The sequence below is a fragment of the Artemia franciscana genome, chromosome 8, assembly GCF_032884065.1.
Source record: "Artemia franciscana chromosome 8, ASM3288406v1, whole genome shotgun sequence".
In the NCBI taxonomy this organism is placed as follows: Eukaryota; Metazoa; Arthropoda; class Branchiopoda; order Anostraca; family Artemiidae; genus Artemia; species Artemia franciscana.
In genome coordinates this window covers 44183091-44210236 of record NC_088870.1, presented here as the reverse complement: position 1 = coordinate 44210236, position 27146 = coordinate 44183091, and the positions used below count along the sequence as shown (strand labels likewise).

The window sequence follows — 27146 nt, the reverse complement described above, 5'->3', positions numbered from 1 at the left end:
AAAATTAATTTGAAAATTTGGTTTTAATTTTTCATGTACGGTGAGCCAAATTCGAACCTGCATTAGTTGAAAAACGTTCAGAAACTAAATACAAAAAAAAGTTTTTTTTAACTAAAAGTAATGACCAACATTAAAACCTAAAACGAACAGAAATATGCTTACTACATTGTGGCTCACTTCCACTTTCCGTATATGAAAAAGGGTTGTCCCCTCCTCATCGTCTCACTCTTTACGCTAAAGTTTTTATTGTTTTAAAAAGTGGAGTTGTGACAAAAAGTCAAACTTTAGTGTAAAGAGGGGGGCCTTGAGGAGGGAACAGCACCTTTCATATACGGAACAATTTCTGTTCGTGTGAAGTTTTAGTGTCGTTCCTTACTTTCACTTAAAAAAATTGTTTTTTTCACTTAATCCAAAAAAAAGCCTATTGCCTACACATAGTATTTGTTATTGGGAAGTAAACAGACATTTTCTGGGAGGCGAATTTTCTCGGGGGGAATTTTCAGTGGTGGGATGTGGGGGATACCCCTCTTAAATACTTCATTCTTTACGCTAAAGAATGATATTGTATCCCAATCCTTTATGAACAAAAAATGAAACACAGGGTTCGTTCAATTAGAATAAGATAGCTTTTCGAACATTCTAACGTTAGCGTGAAGAGTGAGGTATTTTGGAGGAGGTATCCTCCCCATATCGTAATAATTTCTGTTCGTTTAAGTTTTAATTTTGATCCTTCCTTTCAGTTAAAAAAAACCCGCTTTTTTGTTTAATCAAGTAAATAAAAAAACAATTCTCCGGGGAAAACATTGTAATGCCGCTGATTCCATGCTTTGGATGCTTGAGCTAATTGCATATAGACAGTTAGATTGCCTCTGCATCGCCTTTGTCAACATAGCGTTAATCAGTTATGCAAAGGTGGAATGTGACGTAAATTATGCAAATAAAGTACAACATTTTCCTTGGGTTCTGACCATAACTGAGTTCATGAGAAATTTTCGACTGAATCGAACCCTTCCTCAAAATCTATAAAAGTGAGAACCAAAGGAGCTTGATAACTCGAAACTTCTCAATTACTAACCTAAGAGTGAAAACCTGGTCGACGCATCCTCTACCCTTTCTAAAACGCATTATTCTTCTCTTATAACTTTGTCTACAGCATCTCTCAGTCTAAAAAGTATCATATTACCAAGTAATATGCTACTTACAGAGACCCAGTTAATACCTCTATAATTACCAGCCTCACTCTTATAACCTTTTTATATAGGGGGTTCAATTAGGATTTTTCTAAAATCGCTTGGTACTACCCCTTTTTAACATCATATTCATAATCTTCAGTAACTTACTTCTAACCTCATAGCCACCATATTTAAGAAAATCATTAAACTCTTCTCTTTAACCTTTTCCTACAGCATCTCCAAATCTAAAAACTATCATCATACTAAGTAATTTGCTACCTACAGAAACCAGGTAAACCCCTCTATAATTACCGCTTTCACTCTCGCTCTCCACACTCATCACCTTTCTTAGAGGGGTTTAATTTGCGTTTTCTTAAAGTTGCTAGGTACTTCCCCATTTTCAAAGATCATATCCATAATCTTCATTAACTTATTTCTAACCTCATAACCACCATGTATAAGAAACCCATTCACCACACTATCAGCACCAAGGACCTTATTATTTTTTAATCATTTTAGTAATGTAACTAAATATTCATCACAAAATAAACCTTCCTTCACATCCGAAGCGTCACAAACTTTTTTCATTCTTCTCTATATCTTTTCCCGTAACTCTATCCCGGTTTAGCACATTTCAAAATGTGCTATCCATCTCTCTTTAACTCTTTCCTTATATTAAATTATGGCTCTATTCCTATCTTTAACTGGAACAAATCCAGAAAGACTATTCCCTCTAGATTTATTAACATACAAGTACAATACAGCGAGAAGTCCCTGCGACTTCCAGTTGAATGGCGGCTCTGTGCAATCCTGGGCCCATCTTGGTCACAGTATGGTTTTCCACACACTTGGCGATGCTCTTCTATGAACACGAGTCAAAATCCCGCACAGGCAATCTCAAGCCTGTTACCTCTGACATACTATATATTCATGCCTACAAATATTATACTACTATGGAGAGGGACCCCATAAAAGATAAATTAGCTAGGAAGAGATTCTCTAATATAGTGAATGAACACAAGGGTACGATTTTCATTAAGATCTTTTGTCTTTTTGGATGTGTTTCCCCCATTTTTTCAAAAATCAGACACATTTTCGTTGAGATAGCCATTTTCATTGAAATAGTCCAAAGATCATATAACAAAACTTCACGGTCAACATACCTCCCCAGGCGCGGGGGGAAACTAAGGGTTGTAACTTGTGCTCCAGGGGTACATTAAATTCACATCAATTCAATTATATTCATTTTTATTCAAGTATATTCAATTCAGAAGAGGTGGCCCTATAAACTTCGGAGGGGACACAAATGATGATGGCAACTAGGCCCCCCCTCCTAACAAACACTCGTTTCCCGAAATGCGTCCGATCAAACTATTTGTATAGCCATTTTGTTCAAAATTGACCAAGAATCGTAAAAAAAAATCCGAGGATAAAACACAGCCCCTCCCCCAGAACCCGGAAGCAAATGTCATAAGTTATACCCCCAGGACATATAAGATTTTTATAGAAGGGATGGTAGCATAAACTTCAGAGGGGGATCATTCGATTGTAAGTTAGAATTTGTGGGGCCCTTTTTAAGAGTCAAAAGTGATCGGAGAGCTACTAGCCCCCAAAAGGCTTTTTGCCCAAATGCGTCAGACCAAAATTTGAGATAACAATTTTGTTCAAAATAGATTAAAGACCAAATAATAAAAGCTCCGGGTTTGACACAGCCTCCCAGAACCAGTGGACAAGTGTTGTAAATTATGCACCGGGGGTATTTAAGGTTTTTACGTAATGAGTGGTCGTATAAACTTCAGAGGTGGCTTATTTGATTTGAAATTATTTACTTAATTTCTGTTCGTTCTGGGTTTCATTTGTTCTTTAACACTAAGTTCTGGTCTTTTTGAGTTTGATATATTGTAGGTTTCTTTTTCTTCTGACCTTAAGTTTAATATGGCCTTTACTTTTCTTTAGAAGACTTCTTTTTCGGAAAGGTTTTTTTTAAATTAATTTTTGTTCGTTTTTGATTGCCAGAGTTTCATGTTTTTCAAAATTCCCCATTCCAAATAATTTTTATTCCAAAATAAATTAATAATTTCGTCAATAACTAATAAAATTAAACCGAATATTTGATATATATTAATTGCTGAAAGTTCACCAGCTAAATATTTTGTTTCACCCAGGGCCGAATTTAAAGATTTGACGCTTCTAGGCCCAAGCGTTTTTGCCGCTCTGTTTTTAAAGGATTTTCAGGGAAATCTTCAAACTTTCGGGAATAGTGAAAGCCGCTGGGTGTAGTGGGCCTATTGGTAAATCCTGGTTTGGTTTCACTGCAATTTTCATTTTATTTTCAATGTTGTAATAAGTACAAAAGAGAATATTTGTAATATAATTCGTTTTAGTAAAGTGCCCAATACGCAGTAGGCCTTGGGCTTTTACCGTTAGGGAAATGGGCAGTAGCCATAATCTTAAACGTAATCATAGGCAGCGCATTAGTGCTGCCTAAGTAAAGAATGATGTTGGCACAATGTATTTTTTTTTTCAGACCAGGGCATTTCGTATCGAAGGAGTTGTCGTAGAAACTTCAAAAAGGACTCATTCGATTGGAAATTGAACTATATATGCCCCCAGGACATATGTCACAACGCCTGCCTCCTCGGGCCCGCGGGGTTGTGTCGACTCCGGAGTTTTTGTAATCTGATCCTTGAACTGTTTTTAACAAAATGGCTATCCCAAAAATTTTATCGGATGTCTTTGAGGAAAAGAGGGCGTGGGAGGCACAATGTATTTTTTTTTTCAGACCAGGGCATTACGTATCGAAGGAGTTGTCGTAGAAACTTCAAAAAGGACTCATTTGATTGGAAATTGAAAGGGCTATTGCCCTTCTCAATAGTCGGAAATAATTGGAGGGCAAATAATCCTCTCCCACACCCACCATTTCCCTAAACACGTCCATTCAAAATTTTTAAATAGCCATTTTGTTCAACGTAGTTGAAAGTTTCGGAAATTATGTTTTCGACGATGACACACCCCCTACAGCCCTCAAGGCAAAGGTTGTAAGTTATGCCTTGGGGGCATATAAGGTTTATATGGTATATAAGAAGTTGTAGTGTCCTTTTTAAGAGTATAAGTGATCGGAAGGCAGCTACCCTCTCCCCCACATCGCATTTTTTCGAAGTGCATCCGATTGAAATTTTAAGACAGCCACTTGTTAAAAAAAGAGTGTAAATATCAAAATTACATAACGCTTGATCAAGCTTAATGTTACACATTAAACATCACGAGTCGATACAATAAACATCACAAGCTATTTGATAGAATCCAACCGTTGTTGTTTGCTTGAAAAAAATTTGCCGTCACGTTTATGTCAGAGACATGTAATTCCAGTTGAAAAGTGGGCTATTGTTAAAGGTATTAAGGGTTTAAAATCAATATCTTTGGATGTTGATGGGATTAGTGTTTCGAATCTTGTTCCGAATTCTTTTGAGCTGGCTTCTCATCTCCAACTGTTTTTTCAAATGTGTTTGAGTAGTTCGTGTGTGCCCGACTCGTTCTTATGCGGTAGCGTTACGTCACTTCTAAAAAAAGGAAAAGATCCGGTTTCTTGTAGTTCTTATAGGCCCATAACGGTAGCTTGTACTCTTAGCAAGCTTTTTGAACACCTCCTACTACCTTATATCACTAAGCTTGCTCAAAATGATAATAATCAATTTGGTTTTAGATCTGGGCTAGCCTGTCAGCATGCTCACCGTGCTTTGACTTCTTTATTAAAAAATGCCCATTGCACTCGTCGCGTACTTCATTTCGGAACCCTAGACTTGTCTAAAGCATTTGACAGTATTTGTCATACTCAAGCATGGACAGCATTATGCAAGAGAGAAGTAAATCCGTTGGTAATTCACGTGCTTCGTTTTTGGTACTCGCATTCTTACCTTCGCCTTAAGTCATTAGATAATTCTTATTTTGGTCATATCCCTGTTCGTTGCGGTGTAAGACAAGGGGGAGTTCTTTCGCCGTATATTTTTAATGCTTGTATTGAAAATGTATTATCAAAAATATCGACTACGTGCCTTCTAGGACCATCTGATATCTCATATCTGGCTTATGCGGATGACCTTCTTCTAATCAGTCAAACTGAGTCTGGTCTTGCCCGTTCAGTGAAGTCAGTTACTTCTGCTTTCCGTGATATCGGCCTGTACCTAAATATTGACAAGTGCGAGTTTCTTGTTTTCAACGTTAATAATTGTTCAGAATCACTATACTGCGATGGTTTTAGTATTCCTCGTGTTAAATCGTTTCGTTGGCTTGGTATAACAGTTTGCGATTCTATGAATGCTCTCCGGTCTCGCGCTGTCAAAGATATTAGTGATAAGCTGAGGCTCGGTTACTCTAAGATTGTAGCAAATCGTGGACACTATAGGAAAAAAGCGCTAACTCGGCTTTACTCAAATTTTTGTGATCATTCTGTGCTCTTCTGTTCTGGTATTAGGCCACTTCTGTTGACAGGTGATCTAAAACGTATTCGCATAAATTATTACCGGTACTGCAAATTTCTTTTATACCTACCTCGTTCTTACCGGAATACAAAACTGGTTAAAAAGTATTGTGCGACAGATATTACTGGTGCTTTCGAAAAATTATCTGCGAAGCTAGCTATTGAAGCGCTTTATAGGCTAGGATGTTTTCATCGCCTTATCCGTCTTTTTTCTGTATGTGATTAAATTTGTTTCTTTTGTATTACTTTTTCTGTTTTTCTTTTGTATTTTACTCCACTTAACCTCTGTTTTGTGAAGTGGGTGATAAATAAATTATTATTATTATAATTGTGCATGGGAAAAACAATCCGTATTCAGATCTATACCTCATTATTCTAATGATTGCCCTTGAGCTTTGTTGATGGTGATTGCTAATCAAACATTCCCTGTGTCCCCATCGTCATTTATATATCCCCCCTGTGCCCCCCGGCGTCCCCGTTGTAGTTGTGTCCCTGTGTCCCAGTCGTGTCCCGGTACGCTTTACCAACTGAGCTACTTCGGCTTGAATACATTCGTTTTTGAATTGGTATATGATGAAATAATTCAGACGTCCTATGCGGACAGTGATGTCACTCGACAGACCGTGAATTATCGCATAAAAAAAAAATAGAGTAATGGGTAGATAGCAAACATTTTAAGACCCCGGGAGATAGGATACGCGCCTCTTTCCCCTTGTATATAACTGCATGGGAGTATAATCTTATATACTACTTATAGTCACACGTAATAGTTATTTACTCAAGAGATTGTCATACAATCTTTGCGGTTTTTCGCCCTTATAGAAAGAAGTTTTTTCAAGTTTTTTTGTATGTGGATTTTTTTGATTTTTTTTGCAAGTAGCAGCATTGTTTAAACAAGTTTTTAAACGAGGGCCATACCAGTGGCCAAGACAAAGGATCTTCAACCAACCCACCACAACCACCTCAGTTTTTTCTTATAACGTCTTCCATGATTGATTACATTTTTCGTTTACTTAACCTATTTCACATTTTCAAATTTACCCCCCTCCCAGTCAAAATAAATTTAAGCATGAAAAACATGCTTTGTCACAGTTTTGCAGTTTCTCAAAATGTTCTGGCCATCTCCTTTTAACTCTTTCCTCAGTACTAATTGCGGGATGTTCTTATCTTAAACTGGGAAAAGTCCAGCTTGAATATTCCTTCTGAATCTCCTACGGACCACTACAATATTTTATTATTGTGCCGCATTGTCGCATCTTCAAGATTTCAGCCTTTTTAACCAAGACCTCAGTTTTACTAATACCTCAAGCTCAGCTGAAAGTCTCTGAAATCGAATGTTTAATAGGTAATTTACGACAAAAAAAGAGAAGACAAACCTGAAAATGGTAGTGATAGACCTTTCTTTCTTCATCGGAATCGGCTTTAGTCACGATAAATTCTCTGAGGGCATAGTCAGCTGTAGTTGTTTCACTACTAAACTTGATTGCTATATTGCCGCATTCTTTTGTTTCTCCTTCCTTGGGCCAGTATACCGCACATTTCGACTTTAATTAGAAAAAATTAAAATCACATTTGGAAAACTCAAAAAGGGCAAAAAACGAGAAAAAACACACAGCATCAGCAATACAGCTTGAATTTGTAAATGCATAGTATCACAAGTACCAGAAGCCACCTAGGTTCAATAGTAGCAAAATAAACAGAACTAAAGCTAAATCCACTAATACTTGTATTCATCCAGGATATTGGCCTTTTTGAGTCTATTTAGTGCCAAATTGTGAATGACAGATTACCAAAAAGAGCGAGGTCCTAACAGAGAAGAAAACGCCAATGATAGATCGCACATCCGAAGTTCAATTTTAAGATAAAGAAGAACATTTGTATCGAACTGCCAAGCTGATATTGTTTGGCCTCAGATGATAGGCCAAAAAGAAAAATCTTTGGTAATTTCACATACTTTACGCGTATAACAACGCCAAGTCACTTAAAGCTTCCTGTCATTCTTAGACAGAGGGATCAAATCACACTTTCCAAGCAGCTTGTTATTTGATATACGGTCAGTAGAACGGACACCTAAGTCTATCCTACTTCTCAGTAACTAATCAAAAAATGAATATTTGGTCTACGCATCCTTTCAACGCATCAACGCATCCTTTCCCAATCCTAAAACCATCCTGTTCTTCTTATAAAACTTTATCTACAGCATCTCCTAGTCTAATAAGTATTATCATGCTAAGTATGGTAAAAAGAGAAAGAAAAAAACACGAAAAAATCATCAATAATATAAGAAAATGACCTCTACAACAGACGAAAAACATGGGGAACTGTTTTCGAAGCTGAGCAATAGTTTCTTTGCATTCTTTAAAAGGCTCAATGACATAATACATAAACACAGAGAGTACATCGCTCCTAAATAGTTTGATTTTCTGGATTCTGAAACGTTACTTAGCTGAGAAAAAACTGTATCTACATACGCTACGCACAGAAGCATCTTAGGTCACTCTTCTACCAGCCTATTTGAATTCTCTGACCTCTTCGATACTAGTACCCTCGTATTAAATACTCTCATAACTTATGAGGTTATGAGATCGTTATAACTTAATTTGCCATGCTTTTTGTCAAATGGAAAAAAAATAATTATTTAAATGATTTAATTACATGGAAGAAAATAATTAATAGGCATATTAAATTTAAAAGAAACAAGTTTTTGAACTAAAAGTAAGGAGCAACATTAAAACTTAAAAGGAACAGAAATTATTTCGGATATGAAAGGGCTGTCCCCTCCTCAACGCTCCACTCTTTACACTAAAGTTTTTTATTGTTTTAAAAAGTAGAGTTGTGAGAAAGAGTTAAAAACTTTAGCGCAAAGTTTACGATCGCCCCTGGAAAAAAATAAATAAACACGCATCCGTGATCTTTTTTCTGGACAACACAAAATTCCACATTTTTTCAGATAGGAGCTTTAAACCTCTATAGTAGGGTTCTCTGACACTCTGAATCCGACAGTGTGATTTTCATTAAGATTCTGACTTTTAGGGGGGTCTCTCCCCCTTTTTTCGAAAATAAAGCAAATTTTCTCAGGCTCGTAACTTTTGATGGTATAAATAAACTTGATTAAACTTATATATTTAAAATCAGCATTGAAATCAAAATCTTTTCATGTATCTATTGGTATCAAAATTCCGTTTTTTAGAGTCTCGGTTACTATTGAGCCTGGTCGCTCCTTACTTATAGTTCGTTATCACGAACTGTTGGACTTGTCTACTCTACGTAACGAATTACTTGCATTAACCTTTCCCTGCTTCTTACGATTAAAGACGGATAAAGGAGAAGTGCATCAGAATTCTTCACTCACTTTTAACAATTCAGCTATAGGAAAGGACAAATGTTACCATTCAAATATTGCCAGACATACAATCGTGCTTCTTGGCAATCAACCTGAGGCCTTGATATTCTTTTTATCGCTAAAAAAGACCACATTTCTATAATTATCAGAAACTAGTCCCCAAAAAGGTAATTACAAAATTGTCAATTATTGAAAACGGTCGCATAAGCCAAACTTATTCACTTAGTCCATACGATAAACAATATAATATGCGGATAAACAATACGTTTACGATTGTTTACGGGGGTAAACAATCATATGCGCATAGAGGTCCAGCAATTAAAAGAGGGAGTGAGTCAAAGAACTATAACTTGGAGATTTGAATAAAACGGGTGTTACCATCAATTCTACATTTTTCAAAGGAGGGTATGTTTCTTTTGGACCAATCCGTGGATCCCCTCATGCCTCTCCCCACAAAAGAATATGCAGTGACATTGGTTTCTTTAGATAATACTTAACATATATACTTTGAAAAGTATTTTATAGATATGCTATATGGACGTTTCCCTAATATTTACGTTTCCTTTTGTTCCTATTTTGTCTCTTTTAGTATATTATTATAAAGAATATAGTTTTTCTTATTGAAAAAAAGACGACTGTAATCTATATATAGAGATATAGGAATATATATCTATACATGGAATAGGCAGATAAATCATGCAATAACCTCCACATACACAGGGGAAGATGGGTGAGAATCCCACTCCTCCCTCAAAATGTTGGACCTATATTCAACTATGTACACTAGTATTGTACCTAAAAGTTGTTGCAATAAAACACAAGAAAATGAAACAAGAAAAGAAGCCAAGTCACCTTTCCCCGTTCGACCTCTTTGGTCGTCATTACAATTACTCGAGAATTCTCTTGCCATGCCATATGCCAAAAATCGTTTATAGAACCAGGTAAACATCCCTGAGTAGCAATGTACCCACAGCTGTTCCTATCTAAAACAAAGAAACTGGTAAGTCAAAGGTCAAATATACAAAATTTGGATACTAAATACTGAACAAACCCGTTTTAGTTCTTAATAAATGATTGATGGCGCCGCCACTCACATGATGATATGCGGCTAGTCTTTACAGCTAGACTATTCCAAGGAAGCCATTCCAAAGGACAGTTATAATTAAATATCTATTATGTTATATCTATTATATTATATTTATTAAATTTAAGTACTTATTATACTTAAGTTATTTGCATTCCAAGACACCTGACAGTAAAAAATATCAATTCTTTGCCTTATGATTGTATATATGAATGAGCCCTTTTGTGCTTTCTCAATTTTTACAATGGAAATACAAAAAAAGAATACTTCATTGTGGGTACCAAAACAACGGTATTTTTCAAAATCTAGGGAGGCTAAATGCCCCACATGCACGTTTTCGTCAGTCACGTATGCACTGAAAAATTATCTCAATCCTTATTATATCAATCTTAATACCCTATTCATTAGGCACAATTTTGTTCAAATTTTGATTTGAACAAATTTTTTCTTTTGATTTTCTAATAAAAATTAGAAAAACATTTTTACCCCAGAATAACTGGGGTATTAAGTTGAAACTTTTGGGGATACAACTATTACTACTTCTTCTCTTACATTTTAAATAAATAAAGAGTGTAAGTGAATTCAGATTGTCAAAGAGCATAGAGAGAATTTTTTGAGAATCATTTTATTTTTCAGGTCAACTTAGAGAGTTATAAAATTAAATTGAAAAATATTGTTTGTGTCAGGATTAAAAATTTCTCCTACATACAAATAGCAGCCCATACTATGGATTTTTATTTAAAAAAAACAAAAAAACTACAAAGCTGTAAATATTATTTTTTCAATGAAAAAAAAAAAATGTAAAAAAAACCATAAATTAATTTAAAAACTTTTTCCACAAAACAAGGTTTTCAAAGAAAAGTAAAGAGCTCCATTAAGCCACAATTGAGCAGAAATAAAGTTAAAAACTTTTAAGCGTAAAACTACCACAAATCACTATCAATAAATAAATAAAACTCAGAACGAACAGAGGTTTCAAACAAAAAACGAGCTCTAAAAATAGGGAGCAATTGCACATTAAAAAGGGAGCAATTTTTAAAGCTATGATTGATAAATGCCTGTAAATCTAGGGAAGATCTGTTAGTCGAAACTTGTTTATTTGTACAAATTACTAAAGGCACAAACTTGAATAACAAGCCCGACTAGCTTAGATAGCAGAATTTCGTACTCTTGATCTCGGGGTCACGGGTTCGAACCCAATAGTAGGCCTTTTCCGTTTGAAAATAAATATTGAAAACATATTCCCTTTTGGCCGAAATTTACGTCTAGGGAGGAAAAATCGATTTCAGAATATTTCACCCGTGCAGATGTATAAGGAATTTGAATAGCGGGGGGGGGGGGTCTTTTTTATTCATAAATTAGTGCTTCCGAAGCTATCGTTTTGGAGAATTTGCAATGTTTTCTCACGACTGGAGGATTGTGTTGAAACTTCCATTCCGATTTCCCTAGAGGAGGGGGATGGGGAGGGGTCAAGGCCACTACAAATTTTGCGTCTAACAGGCTTCACAGCTAGTTTCTAAGGATTTTACGGGGATAAAGACGGTAGTTTCACTCTGTCACTGTATTTTGTGACATTCTTTTAATATCTTACTGACTTACTTATAACTCCAAAATCACGGATTTTCCGATTTAGAAACTTCAAAGATGATTTACAATCAATTATACAAAATATTACAAAGAGCTATAAAATATTCCTGATATAAGCACAATAGCGAACTTAAAATGGTAACTTCATCTTATTGTTAATGATAAAGAACTATTAATTTTAACTAAATTTTGCTAAGATTCAATTCCAACCATTCAAAAATGGAAGAGGGGGGGGGGGGGAGCTACTTGAAATTTATAACATGTATTTTGTGACATTCTTTTATAAAACATTATTTTGCATGCAAATTTAAATGGTACAGTTAATTTTATTTGTTTTCATATTTTATTAAACAATTTTGGGACTACCAGAATTTTGCAGATGTAATCTAGAAGCCCTACCAGTGACACCAATTCACAACGATATTCAGGAGTAGGTGAGGGGTCAAAATGTATAATTCAAAATCAAGGAGGAGGGGGGATTCTATTTGCTTCCAAATTTTTCAATGAAAATACACAAATCAGTGTTGCACAAAATCCAGGAATAAAGACCAAAAAATCTAGGAGCAATAAATGCCCATCTCCCTGATTTGGCACCATCAGCGGGGGATTGACACACATGAGGCCATGCTTGATACATCGGGTCTCTTTTAAGATGGAATGTAGTAGGACTGACAGTAGTTACTTTCTGTTACAGAATCAGAACACTTACAACACACTGTTTTGGTGTGTTGTCACACATAAATAGCTATGCGTTTGATATTTTAAGTTTCAGAATCTATTAAGAAGTCATAGCGACAATTCAGAAGGTAAATAGAAGTAAAACAGAGAAAAATAACAGCCTTACCAACATCGTCTTCGAATCGAATATAATTGGCATTTATATAGTCAGCCCCAAGCTCATTAGAAACTTCAGTCAAAACAACACGGGTGTGGTCAACTGAAAAGAGAATATATGTGATTCAATAAGGCTCCTTTAAGGGGGTGGGGGGTAACCGGGATAAGCAGACCAAGGTGCCGGGGCTGGAGGCAATGTAGACAAGACTCTTTTGTAAGATTATTCCGTTACTCAAGTGCTAGTTCACATAAAACTTTTGAAGTGGAGGGGCACCAAGTTTAACATTGCCCCAAGCGTCACCAACCCTATGAATTACCATGGATTCTACGAATCGTCCAAGAAAATGAAAAAAAAAAAGAAAAAATCAACTATGAAGCTAATAAATCATGCTTCACGAATTATACATACAACTGCAACCACAGCCCTCCGCCTCAAAAACTACTCCCCCCTCCTAAAAAAAATCAACTTAATATAATTGAATTGTTTCATTAATTTTCACACTGAATACGATTCTTGGTTCGAGAAATAATAACTCTAAATTATAATTTATTTTCTTTCACAATAAACAATGCAACTTAATTCTTTAAAACTTGCTCAAATCCGTCAAGCGGATGAAAACAGTATAAAAGACAAAGAACTAGTTCAAAATTTTAATTAAATATGTTCATGCAGAAGATGTCGTAAAAGCAGAGGAGCTTTTACGACATCTAACGTAATTTAGCGTTCGCTCGTTAATCCACCGATATTTAATGTTCACGTTAATCATTGTTCAACTTTCAAGAGACGGCAACGAGGCTCAGAATGACCCATATAGCCTATTTTTGTTCATTACTACAAGTACTATTACTGACATGTCCTCCAAACCCCAAACCACATTAAACCAACAAAGGTACATGAGCGCCAATCTACACTTCCTACCAATGAGCACCAATTGCTTTTAAATCTTTCCCTAAGACCTCTTCCCACCCCATTTGAGGACATCCTATGTTTCGCTTGGTAAAAACAGAGAGGGAGAAAAAAAAATCTCGAGATGAAGGAAACCATGGGGACTACAGCCAGTAGAAGGAAAAGACAAACTAAAACAATGCGGATGATTCGCCTGTATAAATAAGGCGTCTTCAATGCTAAAAACAAAGATTAAATCTAAAAAATCTAAAACCCAAAATTAAATAAAACCTAAAACCAAGAAATAAAAAAAGAACATACAATTGAGTCTACTGTGATTGAGCCCCACAATAGTTTTGATTTTAAAAGAAAAACAAAAATTGAAAAAAAATAAACAGGCAAAATATCCGCGTCGTTTTATTTGGTATTTTCCCTCTACTGGCCTTTGCCCATTTGTTTCCTTCATCTGGAGAAATTTCTCTCTTTGTTTTTGTCATGGCTAGCCAGCTCGGCTTCGTGTCTTTCGTTTCACCTGGCCACAGCTGAATCACCGAAAATAAGTTTTTGCGATGTAATGTCTGTAGTTATACTTGCAGCATATTACCTGAAATTCAAATTTTCTTAAATTTAGATCTCAAAGTCCAATGACATCAACACAAAACATGCTTTGTCAACCTAGACCCATCTCAGTGGCGAATCCAAGTGGGGAATCCCCCCATAAAGGTAGTGCGGAATTTGGAGTTGGACCGATTGATCCCCCCCCCCATCGTTTTCTTTTTGGTTTATAGATAATTCTTAATAATACGCCCTTGTGATCATGCAGCTGTGATGAGCAATCCCCTCCTCGGGGAAATTTCATAATTTGCATTGACCAATTTATAATTTCTTCAATTTATAAAGCCCCAAAGCTACCCTTCTCCTTATTATATAAACTGTTTTTATAAAAATAATAGAGATTTTTTCCAAGAAAGAAGTCTACATGGAGAAAAAGATATCTGTGGACAAAGAAGTCCACATGGAGACAAAGAATTCTAGGGACAAAGAAGTCCACATGGAGATACTCTTTTAGATGTTAACACTACTTCAAGTAAGGAATATTTAAACTCACTACTTCGTCCCAACGTTGCTCCTGAGACTGCTGCATCGACCTTGTCAAAGAAGTCAGTTTCTAGTTATATAGCAAGTTCGGTATCGCTTGACATTTGGTCATATATTGGGAACATGTCTGAATTTAGCGACCGTAAAAAGTACGAATTTTTTGCCAACTACTGGATAACAGGAAATCATTATGTCTTTCCTACGTCGAGTCATATTAGTAAAGATAGAGGAGAAAAAAGGAAATAAAGTATAGCTCACTTCAAAATAGAAAAGCAATTCAGGCTTATTCCGATTTGAAAAAAAAAATACTTTTACAAGGCAGGCAAAATATTTCATTGAGGGGACACGATGGTAGACGACGATCTCCGTGACGCCACTAACGATCCCGTAAAAAAATGATTGTACTTTCATATCCCATTTACGCTTTAGAATTGATAGTGGTGACACTCAGCGGAAGAAAACACCAGGAAGACATCAGATACGCTACATATATCAGCAAGACAACGGCAAATGACTTGAGAAAATGTTGCGATGAAGGAATTTTAAGTACTATAAAAACAAGAATCCACGCAGCAAAATTTTTAGTGTGATATTTGACAAAACCAGGGAAGCGTCACATACCTCACAGCTTGGTCTTCCTCTGTGCTATATTTATTACATCAATATTGTACAAGACTTTCTTGGATTTATGGACCTGCTTGAAAAGAACTATAAGGGTATAACTGAACATGAACCAAGCATTACAGGTGAAATTTTAAGCAAGTGCTCAAGCTAATGGAAGACATTGGATTAACCGTTGACAACTGTGTTGACATAAGCTACGATGGATGCAGTGTCAACATTTTTGAAATGCGAGGGGCAATAACGCTAAAAATTACTAAAAATAAAAATTGCTAAAAAAAATCATGCTCTTAGCCTATCGATTTTCAAGTGTAATAAAAGCCAATATGCCAGGAATGCTGTAGATACTATGAAAGAGGTTGCAAGTTTCTTAGTGCATCGGCAAACTGAAATTTCGTCCTTAAAAATGTTTTAGGTCATTATGTACAAGGTTGCTGCGAAACTCGTTGGGTTGAACGTCACGAAAGTAATATTGCGATTCAGAGATGATATGCTTGAAACAGTTGAAGCTTATTGTGTCTTCATGGCGTGAAAGTTGTTCATCGACAAAAGCAAATTGCTTGCTGTGCGCAATTTTAACCCGCGACTTTATTATTACTGTATACTGTTTGAGCGATATGGCTGACACACCTCTTGCCCTAAGCAAATTACTTCAAACTGAAATATTAGATTTATCTTCAGCCATAGAAAAAATATCGAAACCCTAAGGCTTCTAAATAAAAAGAGAAAAATGAGACGAGGTTTTTCAGATTATATTTGAAAGAACAGAGAATTCTATGGAAGCTATGGAAGTGACTGTTTGTATTCTGAGAATGGCAAAAAAATTATTGATCAAATTACCCCAGTGTCTCACAAGACGACCAAGACAATGTCCTCCTTTATTGGAAAAAGCTGTTTAAATTCCAGTACTAGATTACATTATATTTGACATGACCGACAGAATTTCTGACGAGTCAATGACAGGTTAATCACTAGATGTGTTCCAGATTCAGATTCCGCACCTGATCTTCAAACTTAGAAATCTAAAATTGAGCCAATATGTCGTCAATTCTCATCCTTTTTGGACAAAACAGTGATGCGATGCTTAAATATTAAATGAGAATGCTGACAGCAATGAAAATAATGCTAAAATATTAAATGAAATATTTGCATTGAACTACTACCACTACTAACAACTTATCGCACCATTCTATTCATATTCCCAATCTATTCAAAGCCTCCCTCTGTACTCTCCCAGGAAGTTTCCATTTTCATAAAAGTTTTCTTTATGATATTCTCCCACCTCAACTGCGGACGACCTACTTTCCTTTTTGACCACGGACGACCTGCTTTCTTCCAAGGCGGTTGGACAAAAAGGACAATCTTCGGCAATCTGTCATCCTTCATCCGAAGAACATGCCCTAACCATCTCATCTTTCTCTGATTACAACCCAAGAAATCGAAAAAGAACCACTATTCGTATAGGCTACTGTTTGAAATATGGTCAGTTTGCTGGTTACCAAGAACAATCCATAGGCAACTTCTCTGGAAAACATCTAGCAAATCTTCATCCGCTTTCTGGAGCGCCCATGCTTCAGAACTACATTTGACCACTGTCATCAATGTAGCTTCCAATATTCTAATCTTAGTTTGCAGAATTATCTTTCTATTCTTCCAAACTTATTTTAACTGTGAAAAAAACACCGTGAGCATTGGCTTTTCTACTTTTTAAAATCTTCACTGCTCCCATCGTCTTTACTAATAATAGAGAAATAGAAAGATAATTAAAGGCTTAAATGCTAGAATGCTTAAATCATCAGCATAATCTAAGCCCAGGAGAGTTTTTCCTCTCCAGTTAATTCCGTGTTCTCCCATTGCCTTTCCTGCGCTCCTTACGACAAAGTTCATCAAAATGATCCACGTAAAGGATGATGGAATACAACCCTGCTAAGCTCCTGATTCAATAAGAAACTGAATGCTAACCTCATTTCCTACCTTAACCGCAACAGCGATATTCTTGCATATAGCACTAATCACTTTAATGTATTTGTCTGATATACCCTACAAGGATAGGACCTTCGCTAAAGCTCTTCAACAAACAGTATCGAACGCTTGCTCATAATATATAAAACTGAGAACTAAAGGTGTTTGATAACTCAGGAACTTCTCAATTATTAGCCTAAGAGTGAAAAGTTGGTCGACCCATCCTCTAACCTTTCTAAAGCTGCATGGTTCTTCTCTTACAACTTTGTCAACAACATCTGTCAGTCTAAAAAGTATCATATTACTACGTCATTTCCTACCTACAGAGACCAAACTAATGCCTCGATAATGATAACATTCACTTTTATCACCTTTCTTATATAATGATTTAATTAGGGTTTTTCTAAAATTGCTAGATACTTCCCCTTTTTCAAAAATCATATTCATAATCTTCAGTAGCTTATTTCTAACCTCAGGGCCACCCAATTTAAAAAAATCACTTACCACACTATCAGCAACTGGAGCTATATTGTTTTTTAATTCTTTTCGTACCGTCACTAATTCTTCCTCACAAAACGAAAATCTTCCTTCACATCCAAGGTATTACAAACTTTTTCCTTTTCCTCTATATCTTTCCTGCAACTCTATCTCGGCTTAGCACATTCTGAAAATGTACTGACCATCTCCTTTTATCTCTTTCCTTATCACTGATTGTGGCCCCATTCCTATCTTTAGCTGGAACAAGTCTGGATTGACTACTGCCTCTCAATATATTAACATACCAGTACAATATTTTACTATTATGCCGTCTAGCTGCATCTTCAGATCCTCGACAATTTTATTCATGGTCTCCACTTCACACCTCTTTAGTTCATATTTTAATGCTTTCTTCACTTTCTGTAAATTCCATTGGTTTTCATATGATCTGTCACTAAGATAATTCTTGTACAAGCCCCTTTTCCTTTCGATTAAACATAAAGCTTTTTCACTAATATTCCTGTCTATAGTCCTAACTTTCTTCCCTAAGACACCACCAGGAACTTCAAAATTTTTTTTCCTAAAATTATTCCGTCCATCTTCTACAATGTAAAATTTTAAACTCTCCAGTTTAGTATTCAATTGTTCCTATTTCCTCCTGTAACTGTGAGTAAAATTCATCTGAGTCATTAGTATCTCCGTCAGTCAGCTCCTTGGCGGTATATGCAACGCTACTATAACTGATACCATAAAATGAGTCATAACATGAGCGACTAGTATTCTTTTATTGATACCTTCCCAGTCTAAAAAGACTTAGCAGCTTCCTTATTCATCATGAATCCTACTTCCTTTCTATCCACCCCATCCTTCCTAATTCCTATGTACCCCATCCTAAATGATTTGACCGATACAAATAGTCACAAAGAATACACGACTCCAAAAGATAGTTGAAGACCTCCTTTTTTCTTTTCTTTTTTGAAAATACAAGATTTAACTAATTTGCTACAGTGGTCGGAAGTGCAAAGACTAAAAATTATCCAGAAAAAACTAAACATCATGTTTTATTATAGATGGTGAACAGCTTTATATCTTTTTAATGGCGGGGTAGATTGTTATACCTTACTATTTTTTGTATCAATATTTTCAAATCATTTTAATTCTAATATATTTATTAGGACTTTAACCCTCCCCAGATTTTAAATTGAATTTACAACAATTTCGACTATCTGCGAAGTATAATTAATGAAGTTCCTGTAAGTTACTGGTATTTCTATGTTCCCAATTTGTCGGAGCAACCTATAACGCGCCCCACGCTTAAAAAAAAAAATCCTGGATCCGCCCCAGCCCTATCTTAAATCTATTTATACCTCAAGGCTCTGATTTCACCGAAACTCCTATCCTACTATGGTATATCAGATAAATACATTAAAGTGATTAATGTTATATACGGGGACAACAGCGATTACGGTAGGAAATAAGGTTAGTTGCTGGTTTCGAATTAATCAGAAGTTAAGCAGGGTTGTGTCCTATCCCTGTTTATTTGGATCATTTGGATGGACTATACCCTAAGGAAAACGGCAAGGGCTATCGGAGAACATAAAATCCAATAGGAAAGTGGAACTATCCAAGGCTTACATGGTCCCGATGATTTAAGGATCCCAGATGAAAATGTTAGCCAAAAGAATGATTCTTTTGAGGTTTTAAGAGCTCAGGGTCCAAGAATAGGTTTGAAAATTAACATTAATAAGATTAAGTCGTTTAGACAGGCAATAAATCAAGAAAAAGGTGATTCTGGGCCATGAGAAAGACCGACCAAGTGGATAGCCTCACATAGCTGGGTGGCATTATCAATAAAGATGATGAAAGCAGTGAAGATGTTAAAAGCAGAATAGCCAAAGCCCAAGGAGTTTCTTTCAAAATCAAAATAGTTTTGAAGAATAGGAAGATAAGTCTGCGAAGATAAGAACGCGAGACAAGTCCGTCAAGTATGGTCCTGAAACGTGGGAACTTCAAAAGACGGAGGAGGATTCGTTGGGTTTTATTACAGCAAATCGTCTACAAATTCTTTTGGACACCCGTCCGACTGATTATATTTCAAATAGTGAGCTGTACAAAAAATCTGATACTATTCTACTTTCTAAAACTATAATGAGACAAAATTGGGATATATAGGACACGTTCTAAGGACAAAGGAAACACATTGCCAAATATTGTCCTTTTCAAGGATCACGGCTTGTCCTTTTGGCTGAATTTTGAATATTGTCCTTTTGGCTGAATTTAGTAAATTCAGCCAACCATCTAGGGCTAAACAAAAAGCAAGCCATCCCCGAACGGGCCGAGAGAAGGTCCTACGAAAAGATTTAAAGAAAATTAGGAGTTCTTGGAGGGTGTAGAGAGGGAAACTTTAAATAGATTAGGATGGAGGAGGAACGTCCGCCACTTTGTTGGCCTCAGGTAGATTTATGCTGCAGTGGGTTGTTAGTAGTAGCAGTGGACCCTTATTTTCTAGATTTCTTTGGGTTGTTTTAAAATGACAAACTCTTTAGGGTGATATCATATTTCCATAGGTATTACAACATTTAAGTCACGACAATACAAAAGCAAACTTAATTAGCTAAACTTGACAGCGCTTTTGGTCCGCAACAACTCAAACTGTTGATTCCCCAAAAAACTACACCTTCAAATTAAGGCAACACGTATATATATATATATATATATATATATATATATATATATATATATATATATATATATATATATATATATATATATATATATATATATATATATATATATATAATTGTTTTAGTTCATTCAGGTTTTTCGCAAAGAGTTAATATTTGTGATTTGGTAAAATTTATCACATTTAGATTACCTACTGCTGCTAAACAGAGGTATATATTAACAGGATAAGCGTGTTTTGGTGTTACTTGGTTGTTCTACATTTGCTGGTTTTTTGTTGTTGTTTTTTTATAGGCATGTATTTTGGGGGTGATACCTGACACGGGGATACCATAGATATTCTGTGGTAGGCACAACACTTGACTGGGTAGAGAGTTTAAAGTGCCGAAACCCTATAGGCAAGTGTATTCTCCTGATGAGCCCTTGTGTTGGGTTGTTGCCTCTGAATTATTTGTCTTTACTGTTTTTATTGTTTGGTAAATGACGACTTATGCTTATTGACGACATGACTGTCTGTCCATGGATTATTCTTTATGGTTGATTGTGTATGGCTATGCTGTTTGAACTGTGTGATTGTATGGATGAGTAGGGTTAAGGCCTCATTCAAGTGCTTGTCTATATGTGCTATAATTGCTGGTCTATAATCACTAATTTAGGAAAACAGTCTTTCTTGTCTCCCCTTGTGTGTGTGTTTTTTTTTTTTTTTGTGTGTGTGTGTTTGTGCTGTTGCATTGGTGATATCTCTTTTCGTGATATATATATATATATATATATATATATATATATATATATATATATATATATATATATATATATATATATATATATATATATATATATATATATATATATATATATATATATATATATATATATATATATATATATATATATATATATATATGTGTGTGTGTATATATATATATTAATTTTTAATTTTTTTAAGATTTATATAGTTTTTAAGCTCCACTTCTATCAGGTTTAATTTTCACTGTCCTTGGTACTTAAAAGTCTATCAGTCATAATTATAGAACCATAAAAATCTGAAGGGATGTACTTTAAAGAGATGCAAGCTCAGCATTCTGACCGAGCTAGCACAAATTTCTCTACTTGAAAAATAACTTCAATTTTAAAGCAAATTTAATTTTAAAGCAATTCAATTTTAATCTTAAAGCAAATACCTTCTAATTTCTCAGTAGAAGGTGAAAATATGAACTGCTCAAGAAAATAATACACAAAGTTTAAAATAAATAATTTGAGTTCGAATAATTACAAAACTGCATCTTCAGACGCAGCAATAACTTTGCGCAATAATTTGTCCAACGGGGTTGCTGAGTTTGTCATTATCTCTATAAAACACATGAATCACAGAAAAATTACATACAAGTTTGTGCATTTCGAAGGAACCGGGACCGAAGTGCGTAGCTGTGTCTTTTTATTATTATTCCAATTCACAAATTAAAAACAAAGAAAAAAAGAAAAAAAGAACTCACATGGCAGGATATTTTTGTATCGATTTTTATGACGGTTTTCAGGTTTCATACCCTCTTTTCTTGAATATAAATGCTTGCATTCCTGCTGCTGAAGAGCCTCAAACTCTTCCCAAAATCCGCCTTTTCCAGATGACATACTATTTTCTTTCTAGAAAAAAAATGCCAAACATTTATTTCAAGTGGAGAAGACCAGCTATTAAACCCTTTAGGATATGTTCCACGTATAAAACAAATCACGTACTATGCATAAAATTTAGTTGGAATATATATAATATATATATATATATATATATATATATATATATATATATATATATATATAATATATATATATATATATATATATATATATATATATATATATATAGGTAATCTAATTTCAGAGACAAGCTTGTCAATGCACCAATCGACAAAATTTAACTTAAAAAGAAGCTTCATTTAGCAAATTCATTGCTAGTTTTTGATTAGTAAATAGTTGTTTTGAGAAAATAAATAGTTCTTCTATATTTCCACTTTTACAAATCATTCCAGAAACTCATAATTTAATTTCAGAAATGATTTTGTCAAAGCATCAATCCAAGGCCCTTTTACGTCTAATCAACATGCTTTAATTGAGGAAAAATTGTCACTGACTAGACAGATCCATGAGAAACTCACTGCTAGTTTCAAAAGAGAAACATCCCTATTTCAAATTGTTGAAACAAAGGACTCGGTAGCACTTGCAAAACTCCCCCCCCCCCACTAACCCCAAAAAAATCCTGGCAAGTACAAGAATACACCGTCTCGCCTTTTTCACATCTGTACCGGTAGGCATGTGAATGCCATATATACAGAAAAAGATCGTCGCAACAGGAGGGGCACTGTTACCTCTGCATATTTCCCGTTTAGAACGCACAAATGCGCACAAATAAGCTTGTCGGAACACTAATTCTAAGCCCCTTATGCTTATAATCGAAAGTTCTTAAGCCGAACTGGCCAGACATATTTATTTTATTTTGTAATAGTTACCCGATTAAATTCATTGATAAAATAATAAAAAATAGACGCATTAAACACAACAATAGGGTTATTGGGGTTTCACAGTGTACAGAACTAAACATGCCGAAAAGGTTCATTTCTTTGCCTTTTGTACCTACTTTGTGGGAGATGCTAAAACGAATTTTAGGTAAACATAACATTGATACTTTTTCCGATCAGTGAGACAATTAGGTAGTTTTCTTAATTCTGGGAAGGATTTAACCCAGGAAGATTCAGTTAGTGGGGTGTATAAAATTCCTTGTTCTTGTGGAAAGTTTTATATTGGTAGAACTCACCAACAATTTACTGAAAGATTTATTGAGCATCGCAACTCAATAGAAAAAACCCTACAATTAAGAAAGCCTCCTGAAACTTTTGTTTCGGCTCTGGCTGAACATACATTCTTTCATCTAGAATATTTTATACAATGTGATGAGGCTACAGCTATTTCTAATGATAGAGGTTTTTCTCACTGGGCGAGGGAGGCTATAGAAATTAAAAAAACATATATTTGCTAATCTTTCGACAAATAGAGACACAGGGAATTTAAATATTGACCCAATTTATGATTGTCTTTTGAAAAATGAGCCAATAGTCAATAAGGGAATCAAAATTTTACACAATCACCAGGGGAGAAGATTACCTACTAGATCAAAAAGAGTTGCTTCAATATTAGCTAACAAGAGGATTATTTCGCCACAGAATAGTTAACTTAGTTTCAATTTTCATAATTTTTCTTCAGTTGCTTTGATGTTCTCATTGAAGTAACTCTAATAGCTTCTTTTCCCTACGTGGATCAGTAGCGACAATTGTATTTATTATTATTGAAGGTGGTTTTATTCGTTTTTAGTTTAGTGTTTTTTCTTTTTATCTTGTGCTGAGGACGCCTTGTTTGGATACAGGCGAAATATCCTTATTATTTTAGTCTTTCCTCTCTACTGGCCGCAGTCTCGTTTGAGGTTTTTTATGTGGAGTTTTATCTCTCTTTGTTGTTTATGCTTATAATCAATATTTTTTAAATGAGCAATAAGCTTCATTAGGTAGATTACCCATTCAGAATTTCATTGATAAGCTTAGCTTTTAATCGATATGTATTTAAAAAGGCTAAAAGTGGAAGTATCTGTAGAAGTAAAATGGATGTAATTGCATGAATTTTCCAGAGTATTCTTTGGTATAGTGAAAAAACAAATCACAATGCAACAGCACAAACACAGAAACAAAAACCAAACACAAAAAATATAAACTATAAAAGATAATAAATAATAAAAATTAAATAATAAATAATAATATATAATGAAATAATGTGTAAAATATAATAAATAATAATAAAAAAAATACAGAAGGAGAAAGGAAGACTGTTTTCCTACTTTAGTAATTAATATATATAAATACTTGAAAGAGGCCTTAACCATACTCATCCATCCAATTACATAGGTCAAACAGCCTAGCCATACACAATCAACCGCAAAAAATAAATACAATGATTTAGAACTTATGTCCAAGATCTACCGATGTTCAGGCAATTATAGCAAAAGATAAATCATACAGATTAAACTTAATATTAAGAACTAGGTAAAACATAAGCAGAGTGAAAATGGAGATAAAATGGCACAAAAAGATCGAGAAAGGCGGCTATCCTTATATCATTGAACACCTGTCTACCTTCTAGACATTAACCATTATTACCACCATACTGGTATGTTTGGTCATTTACCAATATTACCATTACTTCATCAGAAGACTGGTAGCCTAATTCCTCAGAATTTGGCTCATACCTGCATAAAGGAGTGAAGAATCCCCAAAGCCCCCTACCTCCTCTGAGGAAACATGGAAAAGAAACATAGAATCAAAAATTATATAGAATAGTATTTGCACCTGTAATTCCCTAACCCTCATGTCAATCCCTGCTGCAGTGATCCTTGTGGCATTGAACGGTTGTTTTAAATGCACAACAGTTCCTGTTGTTTCCACCATCGGATTTTTCTTATAATATTCAATGAGATCCGCCAAGCTAACAAACTGATTCCCTCCTCCAACGTCATATTTTCCGTCCTGAAAGAGAACCAACTATTATTGCTAAGTCTCTCTACAGTAGAGAAAAACCAATTGTTTCAATTTTTCTGTGTAAATACATCAAAGGTATAAAACAAGCTATCAAGCCCGATTAGCCCACTAGACTCAGTATCCACGAGCTCAACCTTGGGTTTTTTCCATATTTAAAATATAACTTATTGAGAATATGGCTTTCTCCTGCTTTGAATAAAATAAATAAATACATAAAAATATATTCTTTTTTGAACACGAGCTAGGTTTCGGGAACAGATATCGACATTCAACTATTTTACACAAGCAGATGGATAAAGCATTCGGTTACATGAGGAGGGGGAGGGAGTTTTTCTCCATGGCTGATTGTTTGCCAGCTTACGGTTTCGGTAAATCTAACCTGTTTGTCTCACAGCTGGTGGATAGAGCTGCAACTTTTTTTATTCCATAGAGGAGGGGGAATGGGGCAACGCAACTTGAATTATGAGCTCGGGACAATTTTTCCTTCAATACTCATAAGAACCTATAGACTAATATATTTTTATGCCTGTTATCCGACAATCTTCTCTACAAGTCATAGGTAAGGCTTTAGTGTTGTCTTAGTAAAGAGCCATGTGCCTTCGGTACATCATTTATTTGTTTCTTCTTCTTCACCTAGCTACTTCATATAGAAGGAGTATTCATAAAAATTTGGGGGTTTTATTCGATTGCAAATTAAAAACTCTAATGAAAAGTAATTAGAGAACAACCAGTCTCTTTCTCGTGCCCTTCTTATAAATCATTGCCCTTAGCAGCAAATCATATGAGCAGAAAGTAATATTAAAGTAAAAAGAAAGCTGTGTTTTAAAAGCCTCAAAATTTACCTACAGTTATGTTAAATATTGATGAAACTGATACAACTATTGATGATGGTGAATTAAAATAGAGAAAGACTTTTCTACTGTAACTACAGGGAGGTTCAGACTTTAGTCTAAAAATTCGTAAGCGAGTACCATTACCACTAAAATATGGTGGCTAAAAAAATTAGTCTAGTAGTGCACAGATTTCTAACTTGACTACGACAACCTTGGCTCTAACTTTGACTTCGTTATACCAGGGCAAGAATGGACAATTTTTGAAGAATCTTTTCAGTCTGAATAGTTCCATCAAAGTAGCATTATCTCAAATCCTGGATAAAGAGCAACTTTTTCTATAAAATACGTCAAGTGAACTTGTGGAAGAGTATTCCGCTAGAGATAAAAGATTCTGTTTCTGTTCCGTCATTGTGATACAATTGAAAAAAAAACATTTTCTTTTCACTAGTACAAATGAATAATGTTTAGGAGGATTCTTTTTTTTTCTGTAGTACACAGCGCCTTTTTTCAGTATTCTTTCTGTTTCAAATTTTAACACTTCTATCAATAATCACTGATATGTCAAAATGAAAACTCAACGTTCTTCAGGGGCAACATTCAGGCCCTATGGATCATTGATCAGTCCCTGGAGTTGTGTTTTATTTGTATGTTTATATTCAATTAAGTCAAAATCTCAAAAGTCTCTTCCTTCTGTCAGCTCCTTGAGATATAAGCAAAAGAAAAATAAATGCTTTGCCAAACACAACTCGACACAATATGAAATATCCATGAATTTTGAACTAGTCATCACACGATGAAACAGCTCTTAAGTCAGTTTCTAACAGAGGGTAAAGATTTGAGCCAAATATTGCTTGCTTTTTAGGTTATTCTAGTATTGTTGTCAGTTAAACAGAAACCAACGTACAATATGATAACTCTGTCACAAAAATCATCTGTGGTACAATTTTGCCAGGAAAGTGGTACTGCTTATCTCAAAGCGATGGCAACGCTGCTCAACATCACTCAACTACGGTAACTAATAGAAATTCTTGGCATTTATGTTCACCGCCATAATACGGATTGCTTGCTATTGGCTTCTCGTTTCCTTACCGTCATTACTGGATACACAATATCTATTAATTAATTTATATTTACTTAATTAAATTATTTATCAATCAGTGACTGTTTAATTAGTTTAATATTGTTTATTTTTCATCACTGATTAATATTAAAACTGCGAACTAATTTCATCCATGAAAAGTAAAGACCCGACTAAGGGCGAAATAAGCAAATTATTTAGAAACCAGTAATCATTTATTTTGATTTCATTATTACCTACTTAATTATTTATTTATTATTATAGGTTAATATTAAACTAAGAACTAATTCTATCCATGAAAAATAAAGAGCAAATTACAAACTTGAAACCAACCGAAATTACGGTGAAGGAAGAAAACCCGTAAATTGGTAGAAATTACTATTAGCAATTAATTAAACTTAAAAGGAACAGAAATTACAACAAATAAGTGTGATGCTT

At 34.9% G+C, this 27146-nt stretch overlaps 1 protein-coding gene across 1 annotated transcript in view; it reads right to left on the bottom strand.

Annotated features, from left to right (window-relative positions):
- The window catches only part of LOC136030471 (tyrosine-protein phosphatase corkscrew-like), a 68393-nt gene that overhangs the window by 16639 nt on the left and 24608 nt on the right, over nt 1-27146 (bottom strand). Inside the window, exons 5-9 of the mRNA XM_065709477.1 lie at nt 24609-24785; nt 21717-21864; nt 12508-12600; nt 9845-9975; nt 7026-7193 (exon numbers count right to left, since the gene is read on the bottom strand). Coding sequence (XP_065565549.1) covers nt 7026-7193; nt 9845-9975; nt 12508-12600; nt 21717-21864; nt 24609-24785 — 717 coding nt within the window. The remainder of the gene's footprint in view (nt 1-7025; nt 7194-9844; nt 9976-12507; nt 12601-21716; nt 21865-24608; nt 24786-27146) is intronic.